This window comes from Rhamphochromis longiceps, linkage group LG12 (genome assembly GCF_057381845.1).
Source record: "Rhamphochromis longiceps isolate RC_006_pf linkage group LG12, R_longiceps_female_GT1.1, whole genome shotgun sequence".
NCBI lineage: Eukaryota > Metazoa > Chordata > Actinopteri > Cichliformes > Cichlidae > Rhamphochromis > Rhamphochromis longiceps.
The window spans coordinates 19,931,610-19,955,999 of record NC_140568.1 but is presented as its reverse complement, the minus strand read 5'-3'; the positions used below and the strand labels follow the sequence as shown (position 1 = coordinate 19,955,999).

The 24,390-nt window shown below is 42.8% G+C and overlaps 1 protein-coding gene across 7 annotated transcripts in view; it reads left to right on the top strand.

Moving 5' to 3' along the window:
* LOC146657194 (pre-B-cell leukemia transcription factor 3) overlaps window positions 1-23,093 on the top strand; it is a 56,400-nt gene extending 33,307 nt beyond the window's left edge. For 2 of the 7 annotated variants that reach the window (XM_085425105.1, XM_085425106.1), the window contains exons 3-11: window positions 10,900-11,141; window positions 12,074-12,264; window positions 13,256-13,391; window positions 14,215-14,244; window positions 17,837-18,002; window positions 18,590-18,667; window positions 19,101-19,213; window positions 20,113-20,202; window positions 21,808-23,093. In XM_085425105.1, the coding sequence (XP_085281231.1) occupies window positions 10,900-11,141; window positions 12,074-12,264; window positions 13,256-13,391; window positions 14,215-14,244; window positions 17,837-18,002; window positions 18,590-18,667; window positions 19,101-19,213; window positions 20,113-20,202; window positions 21,808-21,900 (1,139 nt within the window). In that variant the 3' untranslated portion in view covers window positions 21,901-23,093. The remainder of the gene's footprint in view (window positions 1-10,899; window positions 11,142-12,073; window positions 12,265-13,255; window positions 13,392-14,214; window positions 14,245-17,836; window positions 18,003-18,589; window positions 18,668-19,100; window positions 19,214-20,112; window positions 20,203-21,807) is intronic. The other 5 variants (XM_085425107.1, XM_085425108.1, XM_085425109.1 and 2 more) reach the window with 3 other exon arrangements.
* Window positions 23,094-24,390: the final 1,297 nt, after the last annotated feature.

Below are 24,390 nucleotides of genomic sequence, written 5' to 3'. Positions count from 1 at the left end.
ATATACCTCTGACCCAGACCGAGGAAGGGGAGATTTATGAAATCCACATGTTTAATACATTTCATTTTGTCCAAGGGATTTGTATTGCTTACCACAGTATTTTAGGGTTGAAGCATTCTGTATAGTCACAGCTTGTATTGTCTGAGGAGAATAAACCCTGTCCGGTTCTGGCTGCTGAAGATTTGTTTTATAGCACCTCCTTTTCCTTAACACACATCAGCCATGCGCTGTCTGAGGTATTGCATTTTGTTGTGCTGAGGTATACACACCCCTAATCTTTAATGCATAATCCCCTGAAAATCCGCTACATAAATGAAAAAGATAACCCTCATATCAGCGTGGTGACAGAAAATAAGATAGCTGGGTAATTTAATAAAGGATTGATGCTGGCCCTGGTGTGATATGGTGTGTGACCTCTGTATATTCATTGTGTAGCACGGAGCAGGTGAGCACTGCTTATAGAGAGCAGTTCTTCCTATTCTGAAAACCCATCCGGGGAGTGTAACATCCGTGGTGACACGCGGAATGCGCCATATGGATTAAAGCGCGGCGAGGGTAGTCACTGAAATATTTGCTTTCCCAAAGTGTTGATACAGTATGAAAAAAAAAGGAGAACCATGGCTACGCTTCCCTCTTGTAATCAGGTAGCAGTTATCTCGGTAAAGTGTTTGCCTACCTAATGGTGTTTCCATCTTGTGCGAGTCTGTGCCATTGGCTTCCCATTTAGATGCGCTTTCTCCCACAGTAAGTGCCAGTCTGCAGAGGCTTCGCATGTAGCGCTTCTGTGTTTGTTCTGCCCGTGAGAATCTGCAAACAAGACAAACAGGCCAAGTGGGCGAGACGGAAAAGTAGTTCGAGGACGTCGCAACCGCGGTCAGCCACCGCTGTTTAGTTCATTTAGCAGCTGACCACGCCGAGTCATAAATACTGCCCCCCACCCCACCAGCAAGGCGAAGGCTTGTTTTACATCTAAAATGCACTTGAGTGTAATGTTGACAGATATAGCTTGTGACGAGTGATAGTCAGAATGTATGAGCGCCCATAATGCCGCTGTCAACCTCTGGTGCCAGACTGAAAATAAGCAGTTCACCTCTGTTTTCATTCACGAGAGTGCAGCAGACAGCACTGACTTCTCCGCTGTATTTATTGACTTGTTTTACTAGCCCGAAACAAGGTGCTTTTATACGGGCCTGCTCAGTCTTAAGACTCTCCAGACATTTACATTATTCCTGACTGAGTTACACGCACATATAAAGGAGCAAGTCCGCAGGCTAGGTTAGATATATGCTTTTTCCACCTCTCCTTCTCTCCTACATTCATACAGACTCATGCACCATTTTATTACCCCACCATTTTAGATATTGTTACACTGCACCTTTTATCCTATTACTGCTCTACTATGTTCTTTTTGACTTTTCTGTATATATACATATATAAAATAGACACTGTTTTTCAGATGTGATACGTTCTCCTTATTTGAATCCTGCTAAAGCTGATTCAGTATTCGGTGTATATAAAAGCCTAGATTTCACAAGGCTCTAAAAATCATCTTTCGCTGACTAATCTGCGCGACTGCAGTGGAAGATAATGAATGCCAACACCAGAGTCACAGCAGACACTGTGATCCCCCAACACCCCACCCCACCCAGCCTAAACCTCCAGCAGTATTTACATGATATTTCATTTTAGAATAAACCTCTTTTCTCTCCCACTGTGAAGATATTGAACTCTTTCACACAGATGTCATCTTAACCAAAGCTTATTAAAAAGATGGACATCAAAGTTGCGGGTGCCCATTTATCTTATAGCACTCTAATTGGCCACCACAGGCTAGAGAACAACTAACTCCAAAATAGGAGGCGTCGAGCGGTTGGGCTAAAGAAGAGGATGTCTAAAGACCTCTCAGTGGATTCATTGCCAATAAATCCTCTGGAATGAAAGCGGGGCTTTTCCACGGGGTGTGGAATTTCGTAAATACATTATGAAACGCGACACGGAGAATTAAGCCAACGCTCGGGTTTGCTTTCTTTGTTCTGGTGTGTTTTGTGGGCTACGTTGTCCTCCGCCTGACCAGTGACTTCATCGTTTGCTTGACATATTTGGAGTTTTTAACATCATTGCTGACGACATGAGGTAATGCACTCTGAAAAGGTCAGACGGCGCAGTAGCCGTGAGTGAGCCGAGATTGCATTTCACAACTCCGTATACTATGTATTGTTTTGAATTCGCCACGGTGAATGAAACTGATTCTTTAGTCCAGAGTCACTGCTACTCCATCAAACACCACACGCCGGGCCTGAGGTGAATAATGTATTATGTTTTCCACTCAAGTGGGCAATAAAAACACAAAAACAAAGTCATTAATTGCCCACATACAGTAACCAAATGCCATCAAGAGCCTGTGCTCTCATTAACCTGGCACCTAATTATCTGCCTCCAGTCTGAGTCCTGACAAGCTCTACCGTCTGAACCCTCAGCTCGGTTGTGTTGTGTTGTGTCAGCACTCGCCAACCATTAGGTACAAAGAAGACAAAAGCTTCTCGCAGCAAAGGTTCCCTCTGCATGCGCCACCACAATGTTCCTCCTGTTAATGCCTTCCCTTCCAATTAAATCTGCAACTGTTAATTATTGTAATTATGGGAGTGAGCTCCCAGCTCTACCCCCCTTCAACCCCTCCCTAGCCGGTGTGTGGAGACGCTACGGGAGCTGTTGTGTTGCTTCAGTGGCGCCTCGTCTCTGCTCCACTGAAGCCTTAGCGGGGAATTGGATGCGGAGGGGGACGTGGTACACATGACAGGGGTGACGTGAGGGAGATTGCATGGTTCATCTTCGGTAACTGGGCGAGCAAGTCACAGCCAATGGCCACACCTCCAGTCTAACTCATTAAATGTTGTGTAAAGTACATGCTGGGAATAATTAGCACCAAATAACCTCTTTTTTTTGCTATCTTGCTTTCAGGGTGTCATTAAAAAAAGTGGAGTATCCTCGGCAGGTGTGTAATACAATCAAAATAAAATGAGAAAAATGATATTTTCCTCATTTTCCACAAACGTGCAACTATTATTTTGTCCCTTTCTCATAGCAATGCAAAACTATATTCTTGCTGTGTTCTTTGAGAGTCGCTTGCGATGGATCCGAAGTGATGGGCTGAGTATAAGGAGAGCTGAAAAAGAGTGGATGGCAGGCCGGCTGCCTGTTAAATCTCTGCGTGTCTCAACATCCTCTTTGGCCTGCTTCTGTCACAAGCTGTTGTTTGGCCTGGACCTGATCTGCCCAGCCACTCCTTGCACTGCACTCTGCAGACCTAGCAGTAACCTGCAACATGGCTCATACTCAGGATGCTTCCAGAAAAAGCGCTGTCGTCCTGGGTGCATTCAGCCTCAGATACTGGAGGTGGATTTGTTTTTGTGAGCTTTATCAGTCCCCACCGAGAATCAGCACGTCAAGTGCAGTTTTATTCCGATGTCATAACCCCGCTTGCCTCGTAGCAGAGTCCTTACACGCTAGCACGGCTAGCAAAACATTCTGGCTTTACAATTTGGAGCTGAATTCTCTTCTATAAAAGACACTGAAGGAAAGAGCAGCTCCTTCTGCTTCAGGCAATGCAGCCTTTTCGTGGATACACTGCAAAATCTAAATGATGGACTGTCAACTCTCTTGCAGAAATGGCACTGCAAAGAATAATCTCTCTGGCAGTGGATCATGGTTGGCTGTATGCTACCAATGCCTTTTCTTTGTTTATGTGAGCATCTAGCCTTTGCACGCACACATGCAGACATGGACGTATGCACATGCACAGATACACACAAATACAGAACACATAAACACACACAGACAAAATGCTTCCAGCCCAAATCCTTTCTTTGGAAGCATACAGTGAAATATATGGGATTAATAACCTGAATAGCATTATTTTTCACCTCTAGCCTTTAAAATAATGCATGCTTGGCTTAGTGTCTGGGCAAAGTTTTGCCTGCGTATTTGCCTGGTTATCGGTGTGTACAAGACCTGCTGTGTGACCTGGTTTCATGCAATCTCCATCTTCTAATTAGGAGGCTGTAGAAAGGCTGGAACGAGAGGAGGAGTGATTAGTTGCCGTTGGGTATTTCATAAGTGGCTTTCAGTGCCACATTTGCATTATTTGCTTGGGGTCTGAATAACAAATCAGCCTACCTTTCCAGCAAATTGAGGCTAGCAGCTAAAGACCATCAATACATGAAATATAAAATGAAACTGAAGAAAAGAAATAAGCAAAACATGCTAACACAATATAGGGGGCAATAAAATGAAATATTGAAACATGAGATGCAATAACGGTCTCAAAGTGATCTACGCTCCACGTGCTAGTCTAGATGAGGCTTACAGATATTATTTGACTAATAAGGGTGGGGGACAAATTAAAGGGAAGGCATAAAGAAATGAGTGGAAAATTACAGTGACTACAGGTACGCAGGAGTTAAGCAGCTGGCATTCGATCATGCAAAGACATCTTGTGAAGCAGTGGGTCTGATTCTTGGACAGTAAAACTCTCAGTCCCCCTCACCCATATTTCTCTTCACTGGTGAAAGAGTGGTTTCATTGTTGGGACACAGATGGTAGGGGCTTCGGTCACAAAGACTGCTCCGCTAGTGCTTCAGTAAGAACAGTGACTTAAGTGACGTCTGCATTGAGATCTGTGGGAAAGATGGTCAGAAACTGCTATTGGCCCGTGATGCTTGTGCACTAGAGCAACATTCAGGGAAAAACAAAAGAGCAACTCTTCCCTAGCTGACTTGAGAATGCCAATGCAGCATGTGATCAGTCTCGGCAACAGTAGACTGTTGACAGTTACATAGAGAGGGATATTACAGCAGTATTGCAGTCCTTAAACTGATCCCTACAAAGATAGATGCAAATTTGAAGGTTCAGAAGTTTAAAAACTATCACTGGTTTAGAGATGCAGGAAAAAAAGGGGGACATTGTCGGATGATTCATCCCTTACCAACACCAACAGAGGGTGAAGGTCTGAATGCATGTCACCTACTGAGAGCCTAGTGAGGCAGTTCGAATATGTGGGGGTGGAGGGGTTTCTCATGTGGTTTGTGTCCACTTGTCCCCTGTAGAGGGAAGTGTCACTGCGGATCTTTAGGGTGAAACATTCCTGTCTTGATGGGAGTGGTTTCTCCCAAGATGACAGTGTTTTTTGACCACTTTATTTGTTTCAAATAACAAATAAATGAAGATCAGCTGGGTGAATGGTGCTCAATCCTCCAGCAGAATCCCAAAGATTTATAAAACCAAAACCAAGGCACACTGAAGCTGCTGTGGAAGATTTTCCTGTCATTTGTTCCCATTTTGTTTATTGAGCGTATGCTATGTTTGTCCTAGGTTTTGGTACGGCTGCCTGAGTACCACACGGATGTCTCTGTGTTTGTTGCTCATTCTGTGACTAGCGGACCATGTGAACCACGTCAGCCCTATGTTGGAGCCCCATGCTGTACGTGTCCTGTAGGGTCAGTCAGTGTGCTGATCTGTAGCGGAGGTCCTGTCCGCTCATTTGGCCAGTCTCCCCCGACCGCCGCGTGTGTCCGCCACCACCAGGCCTGGTCAGCCATCACTGAACCACTTGGCTGTTTGCCCACATTTGAGTCTTAGAGGGCAGGAAACAAAGTGGGCACTCACATATCCACATATAAACACACAAATGCACATACACACACACACAGGGGTGCGCGCACACACATGATCACAGCGAGTGACAGTGGCTCTTGTTTACTCAGCCCTCCCACCCTCCCTCGCTCTCCTTTCATCCTCTCCCTCTAGTCTGTCATGTTGTGTGTCACTTCCCACAAATGTCAGTGCCACCGTGGGACAGTGATTAATTTTGGTGTGCCTGGCAAAATGTCTTCAAGATGTCTGTTTGGGTTGTCTTTTCCCACCCCCTTTGCCCACCCCCGCTCCTCGCATGTCTTGGAGTTGTGGGTCGAGAGTGGCATGCCCCCCTCCACCCCCCACCCCAATGCTGTCACAGCTTTTTTTGGGGGGGGAGGAGTGCCTCATCATCACCAAAGGACAAAGGCTACCTGAACTGACAGAGATCTTCTTTTCTGACCAGAGCCACTTTTTGTCACTCCCCAGCGCCACCATCTCCATGCGTTGTCTGTTTAGTGTGTGCTGGTGGTGTATGATGGGAGAAGTCTTGACCCAGCACTGGGGGGCTGTAACACTTCACTGTCAGCGCGGCTGATTAGCTTATCACTCACTGCACTGGGAGGAAATACATCATCATTCCAGACAGGGATTCCCCAGTTTAGGGCCCATTCCCTGTCTTCTACTGCTCGGCATTTAATCACCACACTCTTTGTCCCTTCCAGTGTTTCAGCCTCACCTCTAAAAAAAAAAAAAAACAGTCCTTAGCGCCTCACAATGGGCGCTTTCTTCCTTTCCGGTGTTTTTATAGTAAAATCAGAACAGCTGCATTATTCACACGGACGCCCTTCTTAGCGTTTGAGCTGGAGACAGACAATATATCCATTTGCACTGACACAGATATTGTTCATGTGGAGGAAAGCAGCCCGAGCCATCTTCCCAAATTATTCTTTTCAGCTCACTCAACAAAGAAAGTGAAACACAAAGTGGCAAATGTGCTTTGGCTTCCCCACAGAGTGGTATCAGGTATGATAATGACCCTGCCATTAACATTGGGAATAGTTAATGTGTATTAATGTGTTAATGGCATGTTAATTACTGTACATGTTAGAGAGAGAGAGCCCACAGGCATTCTCTCAGATTCTTTGTGCCATGTGGATGTAGGCCAATCTTAAAAAAAAAAAAGCCTTTAAGAACGTCGATGAAAGAGGATTCTTATGTTTCATTTGACAGAACAAAAGATTTTCAATGGTAATTTGATCCAGCTCCCCGCCTCTCGAGCTGAAGGTTACCGATCCAGGCGCCACGACAAAGGAGATGATATGAAGTCAAAGGAGACGTGGAACGCGGCTGTAGTGACACTGGCCTCTTTGTGAAATGGATACTCTAAGCCCTCTGTAGTCTCTAGTGTTTTGCTTTGGCAGCGGGTTTTAATAACACGGTGGATTAGAAGCCCCGGATCCCGAGTGCCAAGCTTAAGTTAAAGCTCACCTTGGATGAGCTTCAGTAACAGGCTAGAAGCCACGGTCCCGCTCTTCCTTCCAGACGATTCTCTCCTCACACCATCAACTCCACGGCTTTAAGAGAGATGACCTTTGCAAATATTGACAGAAAATAAATTCTGTTTCGATTAGTTGGCTTTGGGAGACCTTTGCGGATCGATGCAATTAGATGAACAGACTGTCGATATGTGGCCGGAGCTGTTCACTAGAGGCAGTGGGTAGGAGAGGACTGCAGGAGGTCAGGGTTACTTGTAATGAACAGGTTGTTTTGGAAACAGTGGTGGAAGTAACCGAGTCACAGCGCGTATCATCTAAACATAGGTTACTTTACTGCTTCACAGAACTTTTAATCTTGAAAAGTCCTTTAGGTATTGAGAGAAAAGTGTCGCAAAAAAATAAAAATAAAAATCTCTGGCTTCATCTGCAAGAAGCGCCGCTCTTCCAGTGTATCATCTCGTGTCTGACAGTGCACTGAGCGAGGCAGAATGAGGTGGAGAAGCCCAGAGCCACCCCTGCACTCTTCAGCAGGCCACATTAACCCAGCGGGGCTCTTCCTTTATGGCTCTCCTGCTCACACTTCAGTGATGAGAGTAAACAAGCAGCGGGGCAAAGGTCAGCTAAGCCCACAGAATAAAAGAGGGCACAAGGGGGAAAAAGAGGTGGGAGGAAAGGAGAGCAGCCCCAGGCAGTGCTCAGATCGCTGTCAGGGCTTCAAGCAGGGAATGATGTACGAGACAACGGCCCCGAACCGGAAATGATTATAAACAGTGAACAGGGGAGAGTGTATGAGAGAAAAGGCCTGCATTGCCTTTATCTGTCAAATTTGTTACATCCACGAATCAGATAATGACAGTGAAACCTGTAAAAAGTGAAAAGAAGAGCCACCCCTAACTGATAGGGAAGGATTAATCACAGCGTCTCCTTTTGTCTCAGCCACAGAAGAGAAATGAGGAACAATCATATATGCAAGTGCTTTTTTTTTTTCTACCCGGCTACCCCACCTGTATTGTTGAATGACAAATGGGGCCGATTAAGGACATGTGACATTATTATTACAATTTCTCATTTTTTTTCCCTTTTATATCATGAAATGTGCCCTGGTAATTAAGTGAGCGAGCATCATCATCAAGCCCATGTGTAATAACTGGAAGATATGGATTTTTCTTTCTTAAATTCCTTTTCTTCTTTTCTTTTTTCCTTTTTCTTTTGCTTAGAGGCTTTACCAAGGTGACATGACTCCCGCACTTTCCCCTCGCACCGAGATTAATCCCACTTTGACTGTGGAGGTGGATTAAAGCTAAACTCGGGTGCCCAAACTTGTTTTAATACCCATATCATCAGACAAAAACAGGATAAAGATTTGAGCAGGAAAAGCAGCATTGCAAAATGTTACTGTGGAATTGCGAGTTACCATACAGATTTGTCAACCACACAGCAAATTAAAGATATTATCTCGCTTGAGCTTATATTGTGGAAGTTGTGTGATGACGCCGAGCTTAGCTCCTCCAACAAAGGTGCGTGGAAAAGAGACAGCGAGGCAGAGATATGCGTTTCGCTCTTATTCTTTCTTTAATTTTCAGTATTTATGTGGTTGAGATGAACTCACTATCCCTCCCATAACATGTGTTATGAATGACCAGCCAGAGCTGGCGTGGCACAAATACACCCTGGTGGACTCCTGCAGGGCCGTCTCCTTCTTGGAGCAGCGCAGTAATCATTTTTATCCTGCTGATTTCCTAAATAGAAATGGACACGTATGATAAAAATGTCACAGCCACTCCACATGTCAGCGGACTAACAGGATTACGTGTCACTTTCTAATGCCTCGCTCTGTTTTCCTTTGCTGTGAATGGCCACAGTATTGCACACAGGAACTTTGTGGTAATATATGGTAAGAGACAAGTAGCTCTTTATGGCCTGTGATTATTTAGTTTGAATGAAATCAGTGATTTATGCCCATTTAGCTGAAAAGCCCTGTAAATTCCCTCAGCTGCATTTCCCCTGGATATGGAGTGAGTGGAGTGAAAGTGACAACTAGGTTTGGTGTGGAAATGTACGCCGCGTCCCAGAGTTATATTTAATATACCTGACATGAAAAACGTGGCTACCTACTTACCACCACCCGCAGCACAAAGAAAAGTGCAGCCTGCTGAGTTTGCGTTGATTCAGAGAGTGGGTGTAAACACTGAATTAGGGAAAATATGAACCGTCGTGGCAGACAAACCACCAGCTATTAGAGCATGTTGAGATCCCGAGCCGGGCATCTGGTCAGTCACATTTGAATCATGTGCCGTTTTGTTTCACGCAGCACAAACTGGAATGGAAACAGTCGAATCTGTCCAGAATGATGGCTTTGGGTGGAGTTGTGCAGATGCAGCGTGATGTGGATGAGGGTTAGTGGAGCAGCGGCATATTGTCCACATGGATGGCTTGGCTCTGCAAAGCCTGATGGAGCCTTGTCCAGCATCTCAATGTCTCCAGCACAAATAGCCACATTCATCCACTCCTTTCACACCATTACACCTAAAAGACTCAAAGCCAGCCGACCTATAAATAGAGGAAAATTTGTTTTTCAGTGGCATTGCAGTTGAACAAACCACCAACGGGGATGAAAACATCAGAAAAGAGGTTACACTGTGGGCTTTTTTTAACCTACGATTGTGTTTATAAGAAAGATATTAAGAAGAAAAGGAGTGTTTTCTCTCTAGTATTTACTCTTGTGAACGGCTCGCAGGGTCAGTCGGTCAAAGCACGGTAAAAAGGGCTTCTCTGATTGCATGCCTACTGGCTGACACAATAGAGCCGCTAATCTTCTTATTTAGAATCCAAAGGCTAGCCATATCTTAATGAAGCTGTAATGAGCGCTTGAAAATCCCTGAATTGCGGGAGGGATTATTGAATTGAAACAACTCTGGTAATCATAACGTTTGAGTAGCCACTCAGTATTTACTGCCCATTGAGCCACATTTTTATCCACTTACTAGACCTGATTGCTCGAGCGTGTTTTTGGTGTAATTTTGACCTGCGAGAGCTTTTTTTTGTGTTTGTTTTCTGAAAAGCCTGACATTGTGGTTTCACTGCCAGCGCATCCAGGTGTGCACGTAGCCTGCGCTATCTGCTGTGTGATTACGACCTGCTGACAGGCTGGCGAGACAGAAGACCAGAGGAAATAAACAGCACCATCTGAAAACAAACACAGAAATCAGGCTTTGCGCTTTGCATGCAATTCACTGCACAATTTTTTCCTTATTATTATTATTATTTCACAGCTCAGTCTTATAATGGCCTAGATTCGTCTTAAATTAAATGAATTGAAGATTCAAAACTCACAAGGAAATAGACGCGAGTAAAACAGCAGTTACTTTTGTGGATTTCCCAGCATTCACTGTGTGAAAGACAGACACTTACTAGAGGTATAGTTTTCTGTTTAGCATCCTTTCACAGAGTAGAAGTGCCACTTCACCATTGAGCATTTGTCAGTTTATGGATGTTGCTGTCATGTCAGCCTTCCCGTACACACAGTGTGCAGCGCAGTGTGTAAATAAAAGAGAACAGGCGTACACATGGGCGACAGGAACACAGCATATACACAGGAGGCGCTCAGTTCCTACCTGACGGGGAAACATCACAGTATCAAACGATATAGAGTCAACGCTTCTGATTTCAGCAGTTTTGACTTATTCTCTTATTAATAATGTTAATTTCCCCATCTTAATTCATCTCTTGAATGCATTTGCTGAAACCTGTCCCTGTTTCTGTGTCTCTGCAGGTCTCAGCATCCGTGGCGCTCAGGAGGAGGACCCCCCAGACCCTCAGCTCATGCGTTTAGACAATATGCTGTTGGCAGAGGGAGTAGCGGGACCAGAGAAAGGTGGCGGATCTGCCGCCGCAGCCGCCGCCGCCGCTGCCTCGGGCGGGGCAGCCGACAACTCAATCGAACATTCCGACTACAGAGCCAAACTCACCCAGATCAGACAGATTTACCACACAGAGCTGGAGAAATACGAACAGGTAAGGAGGGAGCTTTACAACCCCAAGGTTAAGATCCTCCCAAGAAATGCCTCCCGAATGAGTTTTTATTGGAAATAGCACACACCCTCCAAAATGTTCTTTATGCATTATTCCATGTGGCAACCAGCTTTCAAATTTTCACTTTGTGTTTAAATGTTTAAAAGCCACTGAGTTGTACTTTCACAACTGCAAACTGTGGCGAATATGTACGATAGAGGAGGATGTGGGGAAAAAAGCAGCTCGGGAAAAAGCGAAATTGCCGTATTATTCACTGTGTTGTAGTTGATTATAGAGATCCAAAGGAGTGCCCCAGTCATCTGTGTTAAATGAAAGTATGATCAGCTCTTTCACCCAGCACTTTGAGCCTGTCATTAAACACGGGCATTATGGGTGAAAATAGAAGGTGAAACTGTGATGCCTCAGCAAGCCAGTGAGGTAAATTAGAGTAATTTACTTTGTGCTCTCTCCGAGAGAGGAGGTGGGTATGCGGGGGCACACAACACTTCGCCTGGAGTAAATGCATCTTTCTTAAGGGTGTTTCCAGGTTTTAATTATCTAAATGTAAATACTTAACAAATTTTACTCAGAGTAATGAGCTAAAGTGTGCACTACGTAAATGAGTTATTCTAATTAATCATGTATGAACTACCGTGTTAACGAAAAGCTGCTTAACTTCAGTGCATTAAGGCCAGGCCAAATTGCAGATCTGCATTTATTCTGAGATGACTTCACCTATTATGTCAGAGTTATATGCAAACACCGCACTCCGTGGAGGCTTTTATCAAGAACAGCGTGCATATTAACTCATTTAATACATGAAAAATGGATATAACTTTAAAACATCAGTCAAGAGCTTTTTAAAGTTCTAAAACAAACAAACAACAAAAACCCCGCCTCACGTTGGTTGTTTTTGTCACTCTTTCGCTTGGCAGGCATGTAACGAATTCACTACCCACGTGATGAACCTGCTGAGGGAACAGTCTCGTACGCGGCCCATTTCTCCCAAAGAGATTGAGCGCATGGTGGGAATCATCCACCGTAAGTTCAGTTCCATCCAGATGCAACTGAAGCAGAGCACCTGTGAGGCTGTCATGATCCTGCGCTCCAGATTCCTTGATGCCAGGTCAGTTGATCGTGTGTGCTTAGTGCGAATGCGCGCGCGCGCGTGTGTGTGTGTAGGTATAAAGTTTCGACTTTTTTATTGCTTCTGCGTGACCCACATAAGTAAATCCAGTGGGCGAGGTCATTTTTAGACGGTGCGCAGGTCTGAAGTTTCTTTTCACTTTTCTGGCACAGCACACAGTGTGAGCACTGCAGAGATGCATGATTTTAATTATGCCCATGTTCCATGCGTTATCCATTTCCAAGACAATCATGCCCTCACACCTGAGAGCAGTTAGGACCCAAATGAAATGGGTGGAGGGGAGGTCATCAGCAGGTGTTGTGGATTACTCTAATCACTAACAGTATGGTGCATTGTAGAAGCTCTGCGGAGAGAAGCACAAGTTTGGGCCAAACAAGCCAAGTGGAAGCACATTTGCTGCCCACTGCCTGTGTGAAGCACAGTAAACAAGGCAAAATAAGCAAATGCTCAACAACATGATAAGTAGTGCCCTGGGAGGGAAGGGGACCCAGATCTAGTTAGAGTTTGCTTGTTTCTACTGAGATCCCTGGGGCTGTGGCACTTCAGGAACAATGCTCAACTGTGCATGCCATGATTTCTATAATGTACCGAGATGCACTCCGACTGGGCTTTGCGCTCCATCATGAAGCCCACCCATCCGCTGCACTAAACTCTACACATTACACGCTTGGACTAGAGATTGGAGACCAACACACCAAATTAAACATTGTATGTATTTTGCAACGGTATGTGTATGTGTGTCTTTCTGTGTGCTTGTCAGTTTATTGGTTGTAGTCTTTTGTGTGTTGATGAGGCTCTTGGAGCAGGACACGATATCCTGCTCCTGAGGGCCCTTAGAGCCCATTCCTCATTATTTTCACCATTTATGTGTGAGATTGATTGTGCAATTTGTGCAATCCAAATGGATGAGTTAATGCTGGTCTCACTAATAGGCTTGCTCGGTGTTTCTCTCGTTTTGCTCCCCACTCAGGCGGAAAAGGAGAAACTTCAGCAAGCAGGCAACAGAAATTTTGAACGAATATTTCTACTCGCACCTCAGCAACCCGTATCCGAGCGAGGAGGCAAAAGAGGAGCTGGCCAAGAAGTGCAGCATCACAGTTTCCCAGGTGGGTAGTGCTCGTCTAACAGTAGCTGGTGGGTAATCAGGTTGGGAAAGGCTAAAAGCCTTGAGGGATAGTTACCGTAGGTCGCACCACCAAGGCGCAATGTCCTTTGCTAACCTTGACATTGTGACTTCCTAATGATCCTTCAGTCAAGGCTGGTCCCAGTCAGTCAGAGCAGGGCCACAGGGAAGGGAGGCCTGTATCATCTTAGCCTCAATCAAAGCACTATGCTGTCCTTCCTTAGTCGCCCCAGCGCTGGGTCCCCTGCCATTTTTCCCCCTCATTCCCATCCACCATGTGCGCTCTCTCTCTCTTGCCTGGTCAGTCGCTCAGGTCATATGGAAAGAAAAAAAAAGGCATCATCCATTACTTTAAGAAAAGCGGTCACTCCGGTGCTTCAAAAACACTGGATGATCCTGGGTATTTACTCATATGTTTGCTCTTCAAGTGACCTTGCAGGAGTCTGCTAATTCTGTTATATTTCACACTTAAAAAGTCAACTTTCCAATTTGATATCTATCATAGCCTCCTCATTGGGTAAACCTGAAGGCAATATCTCTCACACCTAACCCCCACATCCAAAGTATTATTACCCTGTCTTCTCTTTTTTTTCCTCCCCCCTTTGCTATGATTGTGACTACTATCTAGATTTTTTTTATTCTCCATTGTTCTATGGTTGTCCTCTTGAGACACAATATCAGAGAAACATGAATCTATACAATAATCTGCAGTGTTTTGTCTGTGTGGGGAGGGGGTGATGAGGGGTATATTGAGTGTAGTCATGAAGAGTCAGATACTGTAAAAGCCCATTCTTTTTTGCCTTCAGGGGGTGGGAAGCACCATCACAGTATCACAGGTATGTCATAACTTCTCCTGATCCACTGTTTTCATTTTTTTGTACCTCCTTTGTTCATGTATGTAATGGCCTCACAGTTGTCCAGTGCACAGACCCTCCCTCTCTTACACTATTGGATCCATGCTAATGCTATAATATCAAATTTAAAGTTTAAATTTACATTTAAAAAAAAGCGTGGCTAAGCTATATCAGCATTTACATCCCACTTTTAACAAGAGATTGCAGCCTATTTTTAATGTTTGACATCTTTACACTACACCCATATTATCACCATACTATGTGTGTACAAATGTGTCACATGTAATTTTTACTTTCTGGCTATGGTTTATGACATGATTTATTTGTTTTCTTTTTCTTTTCTTTTATTGTTGTTTTGTTTTCTTGTAGAAGCTTGAATAATTGTGTGATCTTTTTAAATCTTGAACAAAAAAAATTGCACTTAGAGTTTATTTATATCCCTCCCACCTCATGATCACTGTGTGATTTACAGCAGTTAAAGAAATGGGCATTGTTGTCTGAGTGTCTCCTAAAGCAGTCCGCTGAACCAGTTCCCATGAGAACAAATAAGTCTTTGCAGAAATTAGAGGGCTTTTAAAAATTCACCTGAACTCATCCCGGGCCCCATTAGTGGTGTACTCCTCGATAAGCGGAGGCCATGGCAGACATCATTATTGACTTATTCTTAGTGCTTTGGCTCATTTTAGGAGGGTAACAGAGTGAGAGGCTTGACATAATGCTGGGTTCACTATAAGTATGTTATCCCTCACTGTGGCCCAGCCTTTCAGATTCATATATGGCTTACTGTGGTCACGCTGCAGGCTGGACTAATACCCCCACCTCCCCCCCACCCCCTTTTTTTTGGTGCTTTCTTGATTGCACAAGTAGTTCATTAACTAAACACCATCAGTTGTGAATGGTATGCCAATATCGCTTTGCAGCTTTGCTCAATACATCTTTGCTGATGAAACACCCTGCATCATTTTAACAGGGATCATTGAAAATGAAGTCATCTTCAAGTCAAGCGCACACTCAGATTCCAGCAGTCCAAACGCCACATTTCCTTTCTATTATTACTTTTAATGCCCTTAAAATACCCTTGAATTAACAAAATTGCAGATGTCTGTTTCATGTCCAATTACTGCTTGAGCACAGAACTGATGCACAATGATGTATTTAAGGTGGTAATATTACCTAGTGCGATACCAGGTCTTATTTCCTTTTTTATTCATTTTATTATTATTATTATTATTATTATTATTTAATTTGCATGTGCATTGCAGAAAGGGCTAAGGGCATGGGATATGATGGATGTAGTTTGTGTTGAGGTGTGTGGATGCTTCAGAGGCCACCTTTGATGTAATATGTGTCAATATAACACTGGTTAACTGTTAAACCTGATTCCACCACAGGGTTAATATGTTCTGTTATAATGCAAAATGTATGACACCCTTTCCAATATTTCAGCTATTTAAAAATAATAATAATTTCAAAGCAGCGAATGCTTTATTTTTTGTATTTGATCTTACAGTAGGGCATTGCAAGCTCACTTTTGGCTCATGCATTGGTCATATATTGATCAGAAAGCAGTCTGAGACACAATGAAATAGTCCAAACTCTTAACTACAGTGTGCAACAATGAAGCCAGTTGTATTATAGCTTTGCACAGGAAGTCTGCATTGTCATGACACAATCGCTGCCTTTGAGTGCGGGTGGTGTCAGGTAATTCTTACCAAACATAGGAGTCAATTGAATGCATGGTCTGCTACGATGCTGTGCTGTGCATCTATTCAATATTTTAGCTGAACCCGAGAATCACTGAAGCCAGAGTTCATCGGGCAGGAGAGAAATGTGTGTGCAGAAAAAAGGGTGGTATAACATCTACAAGATGTGACGCCACCGCGGCTGAGTCTGTCCAGACTGCTGAGGCTTGTAACACAATAAATGTGTGCACTACAGTCATAACACACTCAAAAAAAAAATCTATTAATTTTATGAAGTAATCAGTCATATTTTATTGCAGGATTTGCCTCCTTTCTGATGAAAGTAATATGCGATGAAAGTAAACTAGTGTATAGTCTGTATCCATTAAGTCAAATTTAATGATAAAAATAGGTCTGAACGTGCAAACACCACAACTGGCCACAACTGACATTTTAATAAATGCAGATCTGTTTAATGCACTGTTTTTATGAACATTTTGTTAAATTAAACAGACTGATGAGCTTTACAAAACATTTTATATGATTTTTCAGGGGTTTGTGGGCACATTGCGAGCTGTCCAAAAGAGCAACAATATTGCATCGTCTTAGGCTCTACAATCCACTCTAAGCAGGTTAAGTAAAAAGGATGATGGCCAGGGCTTTCATTGCTTCCAATTAAGCCTTGCTTGTTAGTTTAACCTCTAGGTAAACCCATCAAACAATTGATGTCAAGGAAACCCTGCCAACAGTGGGCCTCGCCTGAATGGTCATTAATTTTAATTGCCTAGATATTAAAGATTTAGAGCACAGAGACGTGGAGGATAGAAATGATCTGATGTCCTGCAAATCCAGTCAGTTTTTACGCCACAGCATCGGTGGGCTGCTGGGGATATTAAAATTTAAGCACATGGGTGGAAATTAAATAAAGCGTCATTAGGGGCAGCTGCTCTTTGGCTGGTCCAGCCGTGGGCTGCAGGGCCTGAGAGGGGGGCTGCAGCACAGCGACAAGACACTCTAATTTATAGGACCATTAAAAACAAGCATCATCTCATTATTATTCCACTGTTATTGCAGAGCCAGCATTCACACATAAGGTTCACACCATACAACTTTTCAGTGTCTGATGTTGAATGGCATCGTTTCGGTCCAACAAAATTAACATATCCGACTGCTCTAAATCTGAACGTACCCAGTTTCTAGTGCATGTTTGATCTCGAGTCTTTCTCGAGCCTTAAGAGCTCTAGGCCTGCCCCAATAATCCCTGTACTGCTTCTCATGTCTACGGCGCTCTAAATCACTGAGCGTGCACAAATGTTTCATTGCCTTAGTGTTTTATGATCTTCCAAAGTAAAGCAACCCAGACCCAGTAATCCCAAAAAACTGTGTAATGTTTTCCAGTGGTTATGCTAAATTGGACGTACTCGTCATATGATGAATTATTACAATACGTTAAGCAACTGTATTTCTATAAAATGTCAATCACCTGGACCCACTCGTCTGGAACCAGTGAGAATTCTGTGGAGGATAAAATATGAACATTCATATGTTGCACTGAGGGAAATGTCAAAATTTGTATCCTTAACAACCAGTCCTCATATGAGAAATATGTACCGACTTCAGTGTCTGTGCAATAGGAGCCCCTTGTGTTTTAGTTTTGTCAGGAGACAGATCTGAGAGCATGTCATGCTCCCATCCATGAGAAGACACAAGTGGCTCCTGATTACGGCTTAATTAGCTTGTGTACCCGGCGGACATTAGCACAGGGGCTGGGAATTGGGTACTTGATGGACCCAAACATGACATCTTGAAACAATCGCACTGCTCAGTGCATGGTGCTGTGCCTGCTTGACATCTGACTCCTCTGCTCCTCCTCCTTCTGCTCTCCCACGCAGGTATCCAACTGGTTTGGCAACAAAAGGATCCGGTACAAGAAAAATATCGGCAAGTTTCAGGAAGAAGCCAACCTGTATGCCGCCAAGACTGCTGTAAATGCGGCACACGCTGCAGCCGCTGCAGTGCAGAACAGCCAGGCCAACTCCCCTACCACACCCAACTCCGGTAGGCATTCCTGCATATAGACAAATAAAACAAACGAAAAGATCTACCTTCTACCTCAGTCCTTAACCTGCTGCCTGCCTGCCTCACTCTCTCATGCACCATTCACACAGGCTAGAGTGACAGGCTCTGCTCCCAGCTTGGGGATCACAGTGTCTCCTGTCTATAAGACAGTTGATGCCAAGCAAACTCATGCATAAAGAGAGCGTTCCTGACTTGTGAACCGAGAACACATGTATTTTTGGCAAAATAAGAAAAATTTTTTCAAAATAATGCCGTGGGATTTGTTTTCCCTTGACTTTCTGTCAACTTCTTGTCATTTCTAATGTAATGGTATGTATTCCCACTGAATGGTAAAGGCATTTTGCAAAAAAGTGAAACATAATTGCTGGGAGCATTTTACCTGCAGTAGTAGTATCAAAATGGTATTATGTGCAGTTGATGCTGAATAAAAATAGAGATAAAAGCAAAGAGCCTGAAAGGGCATATTTAGTCAAGTTTGATGAGTAATGTAATGCTGAGTTTGGACTAGCTTGAGCTTCGTCGGGATGTGGTAAGCTTATGAAGTGGTCCCTTTTTCTTGCACCCAGGATTCCAGATGAAAGATGAAGAGTTTCAGCTGGATTCTGCAGAGAGCAAAAACACTCTTTTAAGCAACATGTTTACTGGTACTGGTCTTTTCATAAGCTTCTTATTGTCCTTGTCATTTACCATGTGATACCTCCCTGCTAATTTAGACTGGAAGTAGGTGATGTGGAACAATTGGGAGCTTAAGCGACCAACCACATATAGAACCGGTCCCCTTGTTGTCATGTGATTTTCATTTAATTTGTGCTCACTGCATTCGTAAAAAAAGATCTTCAGTTCTTCTGCACATCATCCTTCTCCTCCTCTGTTTTGGTTCCTTGCCTTTTCTTCCGTCACCCCTGTAGTTGCCTGCTTTATGGGAGTCTTTCTTCTGTGTGTTTGTCTGCTTGAGCTGGGTGTGTTTTTTACAGATAAATGTGTGTGCGCCAGTGTGCGTGCGTGTCTGTGTGTGTGCCTGTGCTTTCCCTTTATAGCCCTCTCATGTATTCAGCTACTTACATCTTCCCTTTCCAGGTTCTTCAGGTTCTTTTAACCTCCCAAACTCTGGGGACATGTTCTTGAGCATGCAGAGTCTGAATGGGGATTCTTACCAAGGGGCACAAGTCGGAGCCAATGTACAGTCACAGGTAGGAGCAACAATCAGGGACAGTTCCTGACGACTAGTGCAGAGAGCTGTCCTTGTCTTGCCTGTGTACTGAGCCATCCACAGTGCAGTCTAAGAAGCACAACAAACTGAAAAAAGCAAAAAAAAAAAAAAATCCAAAAAACATAAATAAGAAAAACATGCTGCCCATCCACGGGCAGTTCAAATTACCAAGTGAGGCCTCCAATAACAGCCCATTGACTGAAGTGTTTACTGACTATTTCGCTTTGGATGGAATGCTTTGGCCGCCAAAATATGATCCCACCCCACTGCAATCATGCCGCAAAGCAGTTTCCTGGTTACTATTCAAAACATTGTCTGAATGCATTTGGCTTTGACTTGAGCTCTTGGGTTGGTATTTGGGTTTTTTGGTACAATGTTATCCCCTTTTTTTCTGTACTTCTGTATCGCTATCTTCCTGTCTCATCTTGTTATTGTTTGTTGTTGATGTCTTCCATTTTGTGAGTTTAACGCAGCTACACAGCCGACACACTGCACACACTCACTACCACACCAGAAAAAATATATGCTCATTCATAATAAAGGTAAAGAAAAATCAAAGCTAATTTAAGATTTTTTTTAAAGTCTATGTGTTCCATTACTTTTACTTATGCTTTTATTTGGTATCAATCCACAACTGCTTTAGATGAAGTAGTATACCTGAGCATGCTCGTAACATCACTATCCTTTGTTTTTAATTTTATTTTGAAAATCTTTTTGCCCTGTTTTTTTCTGGTTAGTACATTTGCTGTCTCAGAAGTCCCTTTTTGTTAATTTCACTTCAGTTAATATCTTTTGCTTTACTAAGCATGTTTACAGTTAGTGTTGGAAGTCTGCGAGACACTCGGCTGACCAGCTTGTCCACCTTGTCTGTCCCTTCAGGTGGATACCCTGCGCCATGTTATCAGTCAGACGGCAGGATACAATGATGCTCTGGGGGGAAACACGATGTATAGTCCACATGGCCTAAATGTAAGTGAAGGTTTTATTGGCTTACACGTGGAGCTTGTTGAGGCAAAGGGAGTGTGAAATTCATTGATACTTTTTTTTTTTTTCAATAAAAGTGCTGCATGTTTATCCTTTAATTTTATTCAATGAAATTACAGTGCATTACATTGCTTTACAACCTGCACAATAAAATATTAGCCAGTGTGTCACATCACTGTGTCACCTGATCTAAATAAAAGCTGCTTTTAATAAAAAAATATGCTACACAGCAGGTGAATAAAATCAGATTTACTTTAATAAACGGCTTTTAATACTTTGTTTGACTCAAACCAAGAATGAGATTTGGAGGGGGGGAAAAACACACCCTATCTGTTGCATTTCAGCTGCTTTGAAATGCTTCACAGCATTTTCCGTAGACTTATCTTCATGATAAAATATGATCACGTGATCGCCCGCAGCCTTTTTCCAGACATGAATTTCTTCTTCCCTGATGAGGTTTGATATGGCGCCTTTTTGTAAAGCAGCACATAATCTGAAGCTATCAGAGTAAAGATTAATTTCGTTGATGAGGGAGGATGGAGAGTGAAGGAGAGAAAGAGAGAGAAATAGGAGGAGACAGCTCGTTCTCTCGGCACTGTATCAACACTGCAGCATTTGCTCTCTTTGTGTTAGCATTCCTGTTGGGTGAAATGCACAGATATTCACAGTCTTAATAGTATGTAAGAGTTAAGCATGAAAATAAGGTATTAAATTAGTTTTTAAAAAATCTATTTCTTTTTTTTTTTTTTTTAAATATAAACAAACAGTGGTGGCTGTTGCCAGCAATTCTGTGCTGTTGGTGTCATTTTGGCTTTGCTGTAGCCTTATTGCTATAAGCTCTTTAGACATGTCAACTCCTTGTAGGATCAAGTGTTTCTTTCTTTCTCACAAGGTTTCTCACTTCCATGTGCAGTGTAGACCTGTGCCTACTGGCTCAGCAGAGCTCAGTGTGATCCCTACTAAAATATTAATAGTCGAATAACCTTAACACATGAAAAGAGAGGATCGGAGCACAAAGAGTAATAAAGTAAAAAACATATTCTGAACAGAAAGCTGTGGAAAAGCAGCCATTTTTAGCCATAGCCCAGAAAATGCACTATTGATATATTCACATAGACCTTTAGCTGTGTTGGTGGTGACGTAGAGGGATCCAGTAAAGGCTAGGTCACGCCTGGAGCAAAGCAAAGTCAGGCTGGCTAAGACTGGCTCTCTTGGAGAGGCCCTGCCCTGTCACTTTCCCTCAGCTCTCCCCACCTCATGCAGCCCTAGCCCTCCCTCTTCTTGACTGACAGGAGAATATGTAGCGACAAGCTGTCGGTCGCTTCTGAAATCTGCTTAGACACTGATTTCAGGGATCGCTCTCATTGGTCGGGACACAGGACAAATTTGTTTTTGAGAGTCTCTTTGCTGATGCTACTGTAACACAGAGACTAGACTAACTGCGTCTGCAACATTTTAATATCAACTGACACATTAGGGCAATCAGTCTATATATCTACATATTCTGTTTTTGGAGTGTCTAGAATTTACCAGGTTCATATTGCATTGAGTGTTTGATTGTAATCTCAACCTTTTCCATTTGTGTCCAAGGCTAATGGGGGATGGCAAGATGCAACGACTCCATCTTCTGTAATATCTCCAACAGAAGGACCTGGAAGTGTGCACTCCGATACCTCGAATTGATCCGCTATTAATGCATCTTCGCCTCTAGCAGGACTTTTTAACTGGCTGACCACCTGAAGAGGATATTGAAACATAAACTTTCACAGCAGATTGGTTTTCACGTATCTTAAAATGTATCACGACCGTGTTGCACGCATTGAAACTCCATCCTCCATTATGAACACCAAGTGTTTCCCGGTAGCTGTTTTGTTCTTTCTTCATAAATCAATCAAGTGTACACACCATGCTTTTCTTCTTCTTTTTAATTTGTTGGTTCACTGTAGAGGTAAACACATGCACATTTCCAAACAAAAATAAGAGTAAGCTTTCAGGATAATTATCTCCACTCAAAAGTACGGGATGACACTTGTGTGTTTTCCGTGACATTTTATGACACCTTAAAGGCCCATTTGTTCGATTCTTGATTTAATTGCCACTCTCCATTTTGATAATTGAGTCCTTACAACATAGAGATTAAAGCAGCTGTTTCTTTGACTGTAATGTGCTCGCAGTCTTGTCCGGCAACTCAACAATGCTGTTGTTGACAGCTCAATGGCAGCTTTGTAGTTACTTTCAAGATTTATTTTTGCCTTACAGCTGTATACATTAGTACAAGGAAATGACTATTCAAACTCTGGAACATAAAGAAGCATAATTGATTGCTTGACTATAACATGACACCACTGCATATTTTATAATTTGATGTTTAGTATGTACATATGTAAACCTTTTTTTTTGTACTGCTTATGGAAGCCCCCCTCGACAGCACACACACACACGGACAGTAGATCATTACAACATGGCACACAGGAGCAGGCCCCCATTACACAGGAAAAGTTGTACATAATATAGCTTAAGAGTAATTATACACCCCACCAATCAATACCCAGCTTTATTACCTCATTCATAGAAACCAATAATTTCCAACATTTCTGTAGCTTAGAGCGCTCACCTACTACCTCTAAACCATATCACCACCACAGTTTCTTTGGCCCTTATTTAATGTTTTTATGTAGTTATTTTGATCACATCTTGTAACACTGTAAACTCTTCATTCTCTATGTAATCTAATGTATATTTTAATCTTTTAATAAAATGATGTTGCAGCTGTGCAACTTAAAATAACAAATAAAAACAAAACAAAACAACGAAATAACAATATTAATACCATGGAAAATAGACGGGGAGAGGATGGGAGGGGGTGGGGTTGGGTGGCTGAAGATGTTGTTGCTCTGTGGCTTATATGGCTGGGGGGTGTGGGCGCGCGGGAGGGGCGGGGACGTGTGGCGAATATTGTTGTTAAATTAACACCAAACAGTTAAAACTGTTGTAAATAATGAAGGGAGGAAAAAAAAAAGAACATTTTGAATGTTGCTCATCTTGTTACTAAATCATGCGGAGAAAAAAGACAAAAAAAATCACTATAAAAAGTGTAATGCATAGAGGTTTCAGTATTCAGAACTGTACATTTCCAGCTCTGTTCAACAGGGTTCAAGACTTCTTTTCTCTTTTTTCTATTGTATGTGATTCTGAAACTGAAAAGTCATGACAAATGATTTGTGGCAGTGATTCTAATGTATTAAAGATGTTTAGTGTTACTTTCTAACCAGACTACACCCTGGACTGAAAAGTCTTCCTTGTGGTAGTTGTGTAATTTCAAACATGAATAAACCTTTTGCTTTCATGACAGCAAGGGGGTGTGTTTGTTGTCTCTAGTTTTTCCCTTAACGCTTGTCTGGTAAGTAGAACCTCGGCTCTCTTCTCCATCTCTGTAAACTCTCAACGAGGGATGCAACTTAATGGTAGCTGACTGCTCCTGCTCATTAATCGAAACTTCAGAGTCATTAAAAGCCATTTCTTCTCATTTTTTAAACACATTCCTGTTTAGTTTTTAGATAGATTAAATACAAATTAGAGATAAAATCATGTTATTTATTCATCACGTATGGATTTGCCAGCTTTACATATTGTGGGTAGACGCTGAGGACTTGACCTGGGTTGTAGCTACTGTAGAGCTGACAAAGTGCAATTAACTGAAATGTCAGGCACTTCTTATTCAGGCTGTTTTGTCTGTCTGTTGTGGAAAGGCTGGCTTAATGGATCATTGGTTACCAATTCCACATGGAAATTGACATCCATTTATTCTCATTTTCTTAGCATAGTTCTTCATTCTTGTCTTTCTACTAAGCTCGTGTCCAGAGTTTGTCCCTTTCAGTCATGGATCCCTCTAGATTTTCAACAAAGTGCTGCAACAAACACTCCCAGCATCCCCAGCAAGCAGCAAGTTCAAAGCACATGTACAAGTTTGTTTTTTTTCTTTGATACACACAGTTAAAAAAAAAAAAAAAAGTAACAGCACAAGAGTGATTCAAGTGCAATGCACAGGCAATTTCTAGGAGAACATATTTGTCCACTCATCCAGGCAAAAACACTGAACACCTTTCTCTGGAAACCGTGCCTTTGTCCTAATACTACACACCCATGTCACAGATTTCTGTGCACATGCACACA